The sequence below is a fragment of the Molothrus aeneus genome, chromosome 2, assembly GCF_037042795.1.
Source record: "Molothrus aeneus isolate 106 chromosome 2, BPBGC_Maene_1.0, whole genome shotgun sequence".
NCBI lineage: Eukaryota > Metazoa > Chordata > Aves > Passeriformes > Icteridae > Molothrus > Molothrus aeneus.
In genome coordinates, this window is record NC_089647.1 from 85,839,422 (window position 1) to 85,852,011 (window position 12,590).

The following is a 12,590-nucleotide window of genomic DNA, read 5'->3' on the forward strand; positions in this document are numbered from 1 at the left end:
TTTGTTCCAGGCTTTCACTGAAAACATATAATTTTAAATGTTTTCTTTGAAAAAAAGCATCTCATCCAACCTGCTACTCCAGAAACTTGAAGAAGTGAAGAGAGACTAGACAACCAATTCCTTATGCCACCCAGTGAATAATGAAGCCCTTTATAATACAAATGCACCCAGTCTAGGTGTAGAAAATATTTCAAAAGTGAGGGCTTCATAAAGATACTTTGCTTCTGAGAGGCACATCTTACATTCTAGACATGTGATACTCTTTGAACACCAACCCCTTTCTCTCACTTTTCAAGGTACGTACACATGGGCCTTCGTTAAACAGACTCATATGCTTATCACTCTGTAGTGACTTGAAACAACAATTAACAGCCTAAAGAATTTTTTAGAGTAAATGACCACAGCCTATTTTTTATCATCATAAACATGTGAGCAGTTCTGCAATGTGTGCTTACAGCTCTGTAAATAGAACCATGTTTGCAGGATTGGACCACAGAGAGAACATTTAAGTTGCTGAAATAGGATGTTGTAACACACACATGCCCTAACACTGACAGAGCCACAGCCAGGGACATCAGTCTCGGCAGCATTTAGCACCCTCTGACTCTCCATCATGGAAAACGAATGAGAGGAATGAGAGCAGCAGGGAGGTCCTTGCAAACTCTGTTCTTTACTTATTCAACACAAATTATTAGCACTGCTTATATTTGGGATTCTGAAGCTAGTATTAGCCTTTTGGCACCATGCCAACCATTGGGCCTCAACAACTCAATTTCAGAAATCCCCTCTTGCAAAATCTACCAAAGACTAGAAACATGCATTTGTTTTAGTAAAAGTCAGTAATGTAGCACAAGGCATGAAACAAAAACATCAATATATTTAAATAAAAACATTTTTTGCATTAGGGAAAAAGCTGTAATCAAATGCATAGGACTTAGGGCATTAATGAAATGAATTCTTTTTCTCAAAGGAGCATTAATATCTCTCGAGTAGGTCAGTGCTCAAAGTCCCAAGACAATTATATAATTACTTATCTTTAGATAGAGTATTATATTACACAATATTGGAATTGAATAAGTCTCTTGAGCAAATCAGTATTTTGATTCCTGTTACAGTATTTTCATACTGTCCTAGGTAGTTTAGTGAACCATTAGGAAGTTTTGACACTAACATTCTATTGGATCAAATAATACATGTGTTCTGTTAATTATTAAATCCATGAATATCCAATAGATTTCATTTTAACACTTGATCTCCACTGGATCAAGCTGATTACTAGAAATAACTATGTGTCTGTCTATGATGTAGCAATGTTTTTGCTCCCTTCCAAAAGGAGTTGCTGCAGCACCAACAGGAGAGGCTTAGTGATTATGGCTGAGAAAGGAACAAAGATCACTTGAACAATCAACCTACAAACCCATGCATTAGGACATACCACGAAAGAGTCCTTGACTACCAAACTCACATACCATTCCCACTCCTCTCTCTAACTGACATTTAAATACCTGCCATCTGGCTTTATATTTATTTTTAGTACCTTTTTTGTTTTTCCCCATGGAAAAGGCTTGTGAGCAATACTTTGGAATTAGAGTGTTAAGATAAAAATATTCTTACAGACATAAATCATCATTTTAGTGCATGTAAAAAGATAATATGGTAAGTAGGCTTTGGAAAACAAAGGATGCTTACAGCACTTGAACAAATGAACTAGCTTCCACATGACCAACAGAACACAAAAATGTGAAATCAGAGTTAATTTAGGTAAAATAAAGTCCTACACACACAAGGAATACAAACATTCTCTGACTCACTACAGAACAGTTGCTTAAGACAGACAAAATTAAATAGTCAACATGTGCTCAATCACTGAAGTCATCAGTTTTAGAAACAAAAAGCATTGCATACATCTGTTCAGACTGAATGTGTATCAGACACTTGGCTATAAATTCAGCCAAGAAAAGAATTTACTATGGCTCTCTCCCCTCTCACTATTTCCTCATCTTGCTTCTAATCAGCTAGTCTGATTTGAGTTTCCACATGTAAGAGTTACAACACCATTTATTTCTTAAAGGTTTGACACTTTAAGAGCTGGGGACACACTGAAGGAAGAAAAAGGAAATGTTCCTCTGGAAAAGCAAGTCTTATACAGAACCAGTTAACATTTACCACAGTCATGGTTTAAGCACTATTTAATGCTTCTTACTCCCATAAATCCCACTTCCTTAGCAGTGTGGGACTGAAAAACAGCCCAATCCCATCTATTACAGGTTTATTGGGTAGCAAATTTACTGGACAGGAAGCAGCTTGCACAGACATTTTACAACCTTGGTCAACTCCTTGTCTCTGAAAATAGTTTTATTTTGAAAAACCCTCTGAGATACTCATCTACTAAGGAAACTCCTCCTCAACACATCAAGCAAACTCCCAGTTCCATATCTTGTATTATTTATAATAGTAAAAGATTATCAGAATTTACAGTAGAGTCACAAATGACAACTTTACTTCAAAACAGAATTACAACTTCTGCAGCTTTTTCTGGATTTCACATTTTTATTGCAAGTACATGACAGGTACTCATTTTGGCCAGAACTTGTAGCTTTATGCTTGCCTTCTTTTTAACATTTAAATGCACATCCAGGTCAATCTGTTGGGATACTCAGGAGTAGATACCTTCCATGAGAACACTGCAGGAAATGATGCAGCAGGTACCATCTTCTTATTTTAGTCTCTGTTTTGTGTAGAGAGCTGATGAACCCTGAATTTCCATGGCGAGGTCTCTTGATGAGGACTTCAGTATCCCTTCCTTCCTCTGAATCTTGCCCTGGTATCCAACTGAAAATTGAAGACAATATATTAAGAGCAGGTATTTTCCAAAAGAGATATTGTAGAGTGTTGGCACTTTGCAACATCAGAACAAAGGCCAGAATAAAGCAGAAGAAAACCAGTGATGTAGCCAACAAGCCACATGGGATTCCAATGAAAGAGGCATTATATGATCTTAAACCTCAGACAAAACTAAAATTATGTGTTAAGTGCCCTACGTGTTCTGAAATAAACAACACAAATGACAGAACAGCACAGTAGGATGGCAAGGAACACATAAAAAACAAGGTAGAGTAAATCTGCTTAGATCAGTTTTGCAAAATGTACTGATAAACTGGAGGAGGAAAATTCAGATCTGGTTGAAGTAAGAGTGACTACAAATGTCTGTGAGGAGAGGGGATAACTTAAATACACTAAGTTTCTGGAAAAAAACTAGAAATAAATCAGTAAAAACAGAAACAATATTCAGTTTGTAAATCTGCAAGTTTGTTCTTGGCAATTACAAAAAAAAAACATTTAATGACAGGCTAAAGAAGATGGTAAAGCTAAAATAAAAGCCACAGTGCATCACTTACAGAAGCTAAACTGCAAGTTTTTTTCCAATGCAGCAGAAAAACATACTTTGATCTTGGGAGAATTATTCTGAACTTAGCCAGTCTTGAAGATGGCAGTGACAGATTGCAACTCAGCCATATTCTGATATTAGACTGAGGAGGTTTCTTTCACTACCATTAACTAACCTTCTCCCAGAATTCAGGACAGCAGCAAAATTTGTAAAGAGCTAGAGTCATGATGACACAGCTTGTCCAGTAACCAAGCAGCTTTCACTTTAAACCTTGGCCCTACTTCAACACCTCTGATAAGATTTTCTATTTCCTTGAAAAGAAAACAGCATTGAGGCAAAACTCCTGATGATTTTAGCATACTGCAAATTATATCTGTATTTAGTATCTACCTAGGTTTTGGACAATCTTTAAGTTTCATTATTATAACAAATAACAAGTTTGACTGAGCATGATTATTGAAATTTAAAGAATTAACAGGAAAAGAAAAACGTCACTCATCAGACTTAAAATTTGGGAGAGTTAAATAAAATCATTTAAGAGCCAAGCCTCTTCCTGCATGACTGGAGGCATTTAGCTAGAAACTTAGTTTCATCAGGCTCCCGTAACAATCCACAGACAGAAAAATAGAGACACATCACCTGGAGACACATATGTTGCTACTGCAGTTTTATATAGGCATTTCAAACTTCCAATATCCAACATCTTCCCACACACAGAAATAATAATTTGTAACTTTATGGATTAATATGGTTCATATAGAAGAGGTACAAAAGGTTGCTAGAATGAATACAAAATGGAAGAGAAATTTAGAGTACCATTTCAGTTGTACACTCTTCATCAGATAAAAATAAAAATGAGCCCTGTACTTCTCATGTTTTGAAAGTTTTAATACCATCTTTACCACATCTTTAATATGTTTTAAATGTTATGGAAACACAAGCAAAAAAATCCTGGACAAGGAGCTCCTATCAAAATACAGAAAACTTTATCTAATTACATTTGGACTATCCCATATGGAAATGACTTGTCATTTCCAAATGGGATAGTTCATTATGTTAAAAAATAAACTGTTATTTATCATGAATTCTAGTATTCCAAGAAAACTAATGACTCGACATGAATTCAATGCAAGACCCTGCTTTAACAGTGAAAGTTTTATTTCACTTGATTTAAATGTTCACTATATAGATGTTTTTCAAAGATCTTACAGGTAAACAATATCTTGCTAATATTTTAGCTTACAATTACCTGATCTACTAATATTTTTTAACCCAAAACTTTACTAAAAACAATAGTGAAAATACCTACATCACTACCTGTGACATTCTAAGCCTAACCCAATTTAAACACGTTTTTCCACTTTTTCCTACTCTACAGCTTCTTCATGAGAACTGAGTACAACACCCATAGTTTAATCAGGATTCAAATGCAAGAGCCTGCTTAATTAAATTAATTACTGAAATAACAGTGTTTTTCTTAAAAAGAGAGGGAAAAGGACGGGAAACACCCAGGCCAGTAGCAGAAGACACACCGCACTTACCATTGATCTTTTGCACGCAAAGAATGTCACTTGCAAACTCCTACAGTGTCCTTCCCTCAAGCATTGTTTAGGGCTTTTGTTTTCCTAGTAGATGAAAAATGAAAGATTAAAAATCTGATTTCTACAGCTCATCAAAGAGACATCAAAACACTTGACAGAATTATAGAACAGAATCACCGAATATTCTGAGTTGGAAAGCACCCACAAGGATCATCCAGCCCAACTCTTAAGGGAAGGCCTATACAGGGATCGGACCTATGACCACGTTATTAGCACCACGCTCTGGCCGATTGAGTAATATGGGTTGGAAGGGGCCTTTGAGGATCATTTACTGTCAACTTCAGACAAGTTGACTGGGGATTTCTCTTCGGTACGGTGACCTGTGCTCTCCTCTGGAGCTGTAATTCCCTAAACTGCTGCAAACAAGAGGTAAGAGGACCAAGAAGGGCGACCTGCGGGTCTCTGGGCCGGAAGGGCAGCGGCGCTCACCTGCAGGACGCAGGGGCTCTCCAGCAGGCACTGCCGCAGGTCCTCCCTCACGCCGCTGCAGGCGCGCCCGTCCTCCTCCTTATCCTCGTAGTACTTGGGCATGGCGGCGAGCCCGGCGCTACGCCCCGCTACCACCGGCCCCACGGCCACCGCCGACCGCCGCCGCCATCCCGGGCGCTGCGGCCGCTTCCGGCGGGGGCAGGAAGGGACGGGGCGGCTCCGGGAAGGATCCCGAGCGCCTGCGCCGCGGACGGTGCCGGAAGGCTGCGGGAGGCGGCCGCGGTGGCGGTGCCGGGCGGGGCGGGGGTCGCGCCACGGGCCGGGGCTGCAGGTGAGACCCTCGGCGCGGGGCGGGGCTCGGGGGGCGCGGCGCTACCCGGCCCGAAGCTGAGCGCGGGCCCCGCTGAGGGGGGGCGGGTGTTCGTCAGCAGCGGCGGCCGGGCCGCTCCTATGCCATGGAATCGTACACTGTAAGGGCTGGAATAGACCGTAACGTTCATATGGTTCCAACCCCCCGCCGTGGGTAGGGATATCTCCCACTAGACCAGGTTGTTCTAAGCCCCATCCAGCCTGGCTTTGAACGCTGGCAGGGTTGGGGCGTCCACAACCTCCATGGGCAGCCTGTGCCAGTGCCTCATCCCCTCCATAGTAAAGAATTTCTTCCTTGTATGTCACCTAAACTTCCCCTATTTCAGTTTGTTCCCATTACTCCTTGTCCTGTCACTGCAGTTCCTGGTGAAGTGTCCCAGCTTCCCTGTTTTCCCCCTTCAGATATTGGGAGGTGCTAGGAGGTCTCCACACAACCTTCTCTTCTTCAGCTGAACTGCCCCAACTTTCTCGGCCTGTCTTCATAAGGGAGGTTCTCCAGCCCTATTACCAACTCCACGGCCTCCTCTGGACTTGCTCCAACCAATGTCATTGTTCATGCCTGTGCTCAGTTTTAGTCACTTCAGCATTGCAGCCGTGGCCTGTATCGCGTTATTTTATTTGTACCCTATATTGCGTGCAAAATCAAGTACATCTTTTGAAATTCTTTCTTTAGCAAGATGCTGCCAACCACGCTGGTTAATTCTGGGAGCCAGGGCAATGGTGTGCTGAGCCGCAGGGATGCTGCGAGGCACACGGCCGGAGCAAAACGCTACAAGTACCTCCGGAGGCTCTTCCACTTCCGACAGATGGACTTTGAGTTTGCGCTTTGGCAGATGCTTTACCTGTTCACTTCACCACAGAGGGTTTACAGGAACTTTCACTACAGAAAACAGACAAAGGACCAATGGGCAAGAGATGATCCTGCTTTCCTTGTGCTGCTCAGTATCTGGCTCTGCGGTGAGTGCGGGAGAACAGACAGCATAAGGAAGAGGGAGGGAAAGTTTAGGGATGAACGTTTATTTTCCTTCTAATAACACACACACACAAAAGGACCAATCTGTATGGATGATCTTTTAATCAAAGTAGAACAGAAGAAAAAGGACTAGCCTTTTTGAAGTTAAGGTGGGAAATAGAAATTGGAGTAGGCTTAAGTAGTACTCTGTAGTCTTGAATTGATCTCTCCATTGCAACTCATTTTCTGTTACAATTTCAACTGCATAGTTCACTGTAACTTCACAGACAGTAAGAAAACTCTATACCACATGGCAGTGGTTTTGTTTAACAATACTGAATATTTGGTTTACCAGAATATTATGGATAAAAAATTGTTTTTACCATAAAGGCCCTGGTGAGATTCTGTATATTGCAGAATTAAGCTGTAACAAAGTGGCTAATATAAATGACAGAACTGCAAATTCAGTATTGTCTCAGTTGCCTTCTATTAAATAGTGTATTCCTGTTCATAATAGAAAAACTCTTTACTGAGATAGAATTACACATGTTGTTTGGGTTAACAAGGAGCTTTTATAAAACAAAGAATGTCCTATTGTAGCATTGTCTGAATTTTTTAAAAAATAGTTTGGGTGGAACATTACAATTAGACCCAAGTACAGATGAGTGTTCATATTATGAATAAACTGCATTATATCTGTTTTTTCATGGAAAAAAACCTAACCTGTTGGACTGAAAATCTTGGGGGAAAAATAAAAAGGAAACTGGAGATTTCATAACAGGATACATTAAAAAAAATCCATCCATTTAAGATCTCATGCTTTCATTTCCACAGCTGACTTTAATGATCTTTCTCTGCTTTCAGTGTCTACTGTAGGATTTGGATTTGTGTTGGACATGGGTTTTTTTGAAACAATAAAACTGCTACTTTGGGTTGTATTCATAGACTGCGTAGGCGTGGGGCTCCTGATTGCAACTCTGATGTGGTAAGTAGTGATTTCTGAAGCCAAGTTCAGTATTGCTGTTCAGACACAGACAGTCCTCTGCAGTTTGTGAGACACTTGGTTCTTTGTTTGGAGTAAACTTACACTCAAGTATTAACTATAGGTTTTATGCTGTTGTAGTAATTGTTACAAAATGATACCTTAAAAAATAATATATATCTTTCTTTACTGTTTCCTACAAGGTTAAATTGTCAGAAGGTCTGTATTTTGATGAACACTCCAGCTTTTTTTTCTTTCTTCTTGAGCTGGTTAATGTTCAGCAGTAATGCCAAATTTAAAAAAAAAGGTGATTAAAAAAAGAAAAAGCTGTTAAATCAAAATAACGAATGAAGTCAAGTAGTGTGAGCCTGAGGATGATTCTGTTTAAGCAGGGCCATATACACTTGGCCTGTGCTTCTTGCTGAAGGTTGTAGCTACAGCCCCATCTGCTCTGTCTTGTGCTTGGCACCTTTTTGCTTTGTTGGTAGGTGCTGCCAGTTTTATCCTCTCCTGTCCAGAGACTTGCAGAAGTAGAGAGGCAGGAGCAGGTCATTTTACAATCCAGGCCTAATCAGCACCATAGATGGGTCCTGCAGCAGTGAGGGAACCATGAAATGACATGAAGCCACTGTTTCTGTGCTGCAGCAAGGGCAGGACACCAAAAAAAAAGAATATTTATTTTACAAGGAACTTAAGAAAGCAAGGGCATTCAAGAGTTTTTAGGGATGGAGTTGACTTCTTAAAGTGATGGTGTTTGGAAAAGGGATAAATCCTGACAGTGGCCTCAGGACTCCTGCTTGTAATTGCAAAATTGAGAATGAGGTACATAAAAGAAACATAGCTAATAGATGAAAGGTCTGCTCGACCTATGCTCCTGGCTGGGACAGCAACCCATAAATTGCTTGGGGAAGAGCTTATAGTAATGCTCCCTGCCCCCATCCTCCAGCAATTGTGCTTCAGGATGCAGTCTCCTAAGCCAGGAAGACTTCAGCATCTGCTGATTTCCTCTGTCTTTTAGTCAGCTTCCTGCAGGCCTCAATACCAGTCATCTGGCTCAAGTTTAGTTCAAGTCCCTTCTTCCAGTGCAAGCTCACCTTTTTTCCCAAAAGCTCCTCCCATTCCTAATCAGTCTAAACTCCTTGCCTCACCTCTCCTCACCTTGCATCCAGGCTGTGCCTCTTTGCAACCCTACCCTTGGCACAAAGAGTAGGTCAGAGAAAGCTTCCATGAAAAATCTGGTCTCTTATTTCTGAGCATGTATTGACTTCTTGTTCCTCCTCTATATGGGGTAAATATTTTGATGTCAGCAGAACTTAAACTGAAGGAAAGAGCCTTGAGGCTCATTCAGTAGCCTGTAATACTGGGCAGTGCACATTGCATTTGCACATCCTTTCAGTAATAATAGGCACATGTTATGAGCACTCTCCTGCCCTCCTCCTGTCCTTGCAGTGCATCAGTTCTGTAGAGATCAAATAAACCATCTCTGTGTGAGGTGTGCTGATCCTGTACGAGCACTTCACTGAAGTCATCTCCCAGTGTGTACAGAGAGAAGTGGCAGCTTGTGACTGATAAATTGTAGGACTGATCTCTTCTTTATAAAGAGATTTTGTTTCTGTATTACCCACAGGATATTTCAGCTGCCTGTAGCATGCAAAGGATGTGATGATAGTTTTAACAAAATCATTTTAACAATAGTCTGGTCTGCATGATTCTTGCACGTTTTTATTCCCAGATAGCAGAAACTTTGTGGTGGAGAGTTGGGATCACGTATGACTTACTGCATCAAACCTATGTTTTGTCAGTCAGCTTTATAGATTCATATTAACAACAGCCTCAAATATCTTTTCATGTAGGTTCATTTCAAATAAGTACTTAGTGAAGCAGCAGAACAGAGATTATGATGTGGAGTGGGGATATGCCTTTGATGTACATCTGAATGCTTTCTACCCTCTTCTGGTCATTCTGCATTTTATCCAGCTGTTCTTCATCAACTGTAAGTTAAATACTTTGAGCTCTATTTCAAAATGGTGCACTATCAAAACAGCTGAGAGCAGTTATCTCTTGCAGATGTCATCATATCTGATTCTGTCATTGGGTATTTTGTTGGGAATACATTATGGCTGATTGCAATTGGCTATTACATCTACGTGACATTCCTAGGATACAGTGGTGAGTAACATCAACTTCTTTTCTATTTGTTTGACTAAAAAGAAGAGCATGCTTTCAGGCTATTAATTTGATCTTAGCATATTATTTGTAAAGCAGAGGCTTAGCTGCATTTTGAAGTAACTCTTTCTTTGTGTTAAATGAAGTATGATAGAAATGTACCGATCCATGTTTTCAGCTGGATGGACATCTTAACTAAAGAATTTATATTCTCCACCTCACCAAATTCCCTTCTTGTATTAGACCTGTGGCACCACAACTTAGTTTTCTTGTTCCTCTGTAAATCCACTTGAAGATGTTTGCATTACATAAAAATTCTGTAATGAGTTTAAGACCATAGTTTTAGGTAAAACAGTTCCCCAAGGCATTTTGAGATAACTGTAGGGCTAGTAGGGCAGAGATGTCTGAGAAGGACAGCAGAGTAGAACTATTTTTTATTGCTACCTTGCCCCAAGGGTACTCTACAAGAAACACTTATTTTAAAGAGCACTACTTTATACTTGCTTCAATATTGCTTCTGTTTCAGCATTGCCCTTTTTGAAGAACACAGCTATTCTTTTGTATCCATTTGCACTTCTCATCATGCTCTATTTGATCTCATTAGCATGTGGATGGAACTTCACCAAGATGCTTTGTTCCTTTTATAAATACAGAGTGAAATAAAACCAGGACTTAATGTATCTAATGTTTATTTTGTTTCTACCTTAGCCATTTTGACAGTAAAGAAAAAATTAAGAACATTTTGTATGTAAATGGTTGTAAATTTCTCTTTATTGTAGATAATTGTGTAAAAAAGTTTGAAGTGTCCTTTTTTATTAAAATATTTACAACAGTAAACATGTTAGCAATTTTGTTCAAATACTTTCGCAGTACATTCCTAAAAACAAGTTACTTGTACATTTCTGTAGCTTAAATTTAACTGCAACAAGTCTATGTAGCATAACTCTTACTGCAGATACTATGCACATACTGGCATAAGCTCTACATTATGAGGGGTTTAAGTGACACCAAAAAGCAGTTTTATTGAAGAGTAATATTGGAATACCTTGCCTTGGGACTGTGTGAAAGTACAGATCAATAGTGTTGCGATGGTAAAGCAACAACTGTGTCTAGATACAGATCTGTCCTCTCCTTGTATGAGAGATTGTGAGAACAGATTTACTTCAGTGACTACTTCAAATATACATGGACAATTCTGGCACACAGAAGAAACAGTGATGAAAGGCACAATTAACATGACCCATGTCAGGTTTCCAAAGATAGCAGCAAGTTTTAAACCCAATCTCTAGCAGTCCAGTGGGTATTACTACGTCCACCATTCTCAGTGGCAGGTCAATCAATGAACATAGAAGGAAAGTACAAGTTGGTTTGGCTACAGGGGTAGGCTCATGGCAATGCCTGCAACTGTGAAGTCCACAAGGCAGAAGTAGAAACTGACCATCACAAACAATACCTTATGGAAAGTGAAAATGACAGCTTTCCAATGCAGTGTTCAGCATGAAACATGAGCACTGGGATTCAGGTTCCAAAACAACACAAGAGTAAACTGGTTACAGTAAGACAATTTCAATACTAGAATTTGATTTCTAAGGAAAAACTATAATTTATCTTAAAATACCAAATATGCTGGCAGTGCATCTTACAGTACTGTGTGTTTCAGCCACTGTTAAGGCTTGAAGAGATTCATGTTTCCCTCTCAGCAGATGCTGAGCAACGTTCTCCTTTAAACAAGGAAAGCAGTGAACTGCTGATCCATGGAAGGTGAAGGATTCGAGTCAGGATCTGCTCCCTTCCTGGCTAACAGCACAAGCTCCTGTCCTGCAGGCAGCTGCAGCCTAACTGTACACCTTTTCCCTAACAGGAATCCTACATCACTGATCATCCACTTCAGTTCAACAGTAAAATCACTTCATATTTAGTGCCCCGTGGTGCGATACCATTGAAGGACTCGGGGCCTGTGTACCTTCTCTTTAGAGATATTAATGGTTTTCCCCTTGAAACAAGGCTTCCTCATTCTCAAAATAAAGCTACTTCAAATTCCAGCAGTTCACTGTTTACAGCAGAATTTAGCAAAACCCTTTAGAGACCACTAAGGTCAGAAAGGTGACACTCAGGAATAATTGACCAGGTCTCCATGGGCTGTGTGATGTACATCAGCAATCAATGCTAGCCTGAAAACACCAGTTGTTTGATAGCTTTTCAGCCTTATGCTGGTGATTGTAAAGATGATTTAAAAACACGAGGACTTTGGTTTTTGCCCCCTTTCTAGCTAGAGTTACTTGTTCTAGCTTTTTCAGAATACATCCTTCCTAGTAAGAACAAAAGTAGAACCTTGGGTTCATATATTTTAGGGGAGCAAGGCTTGAGAGGATTTCATTTTTCTTTTCCCCTATGAGACTGAAATAATACTTTCCAAGTTGGAGGAAAACTACAAACTACTATGATACTTCATCTGGAGCAAGTACTTCCAACAAAATACAGAGATTACTGAAATTCTAATATATCTGGGAAAAAAAACCCCCAAAACTGGTACACAGTTTCCAAATTTTTCCAAAGACTAATCACACTTCAGCTCATTCAAGGAACTGTGTTTCACACAGGCAAAGTATAAATTGCTTTGCTCTAAACTGACTCAAGGTATTTTAAAACTGCTTCAAAACAGTTAGACAAGCAGTGGTAGCAGACAACAGGAGACTCCAGTCT

General features: G+C 39.9%; 2 protein-coding genes across 2 annotated transcripts; one reads left to right on the plus strand and one right to left on the minus strand.

Moving 5' to 3' along the window:
- Positions 1-857: 857 nt before the first annotated feature.
- On the minus strand, positions 858-5,622 carry COA5 (cytochrome c oxidase assembly factor 5). Its single transcript, XM_066545218.1, has 3 exons — positions 5,419-5,622; positions 4,930-5,013; positions 858-2,832 (listed from the first exon to the last, which is right to left on the minus strand). The coding sequence occupies exons 1-3, from the start codon at positions 5,518-5,520 to the stop codon at positions 2,791-2,793; spliced, it is 228 nt and encodes a 75-aa protein (XP_066401315.1). The 5' UTR covers positions 5,521-5,622; the 3' UTR covers positions 858-2,790.
- A 32-nt stretch (positions 5,623-5,654) lies between these two features.
- UNC50 (unc-50 inner nuclear membrane RNA binding protein) lies at positions 5,655-10,724 on the plus strand. Its single transcript, XM_066545223.1, has 6 exons — positions 5,655-5,749; positions 6,461-6,744; positions 7,604-7,724; positions 9,575-9,714; positions 9,789-9,890; positions 10,414-10,724. Exons 2-6 carry the CDS (start codon positions 6,465-6,467, stop codon positions 10,548-10,550), a joined length of 780 nt encoding a protein of 259 aa, XP_066401320.1. The 5' UTR covers positions 5,655-5,749; positions 6,461-6,464; the 3' UTR covers positions 10,551-10,724.
- The last annotated feature ends 1,866 nt before the right edge of the window (positions 10,725-12,590 follow it).

Coding starts and splice junctions, on each gene's coding strand:
- COA5 (XM_066545218.1), bottom strand. CDS start 5,520: ATGCCCAAGTACTACGAGGATAAGGAGGAGGACGGGCGCGCCTGCAGC. Junction 5,014..5,418: donor AGAGCCCCTGCGTCCTGCAG/GTGAGCGCCGCT, acceptor TTCATCTACTAG/GAAAACAAAAGCCCTAAACA. Junction 2,833..4,929: donor TTGCGTGCAAAAGATCAATG/GTAAGTGCGGTG, acceptor TTCAATTTTCAG/TTGGATACCAGGGCAAGATT.
- UNC50 (XM_066545223.1), top strand. CDS start 6,465: ATGCTGCCAACCACGCTGGTTAATTCTGGGAGCCAGGGCAATGGTGTG. Junction 7,725..9,574: donor CTGATTGCAACTCTGATGTG/GTAAGTAGTGAT, acceptor CTTTTCATGTAG/GTTCATTTCAAATAAGTACT. Junction 9,715..9,788: donor CCAGCTGTTCTTCATCAACT/GTAAGTTAAATA, acceptor TATCTCTTGCAG/ATGTCATCATATCTGATTCT.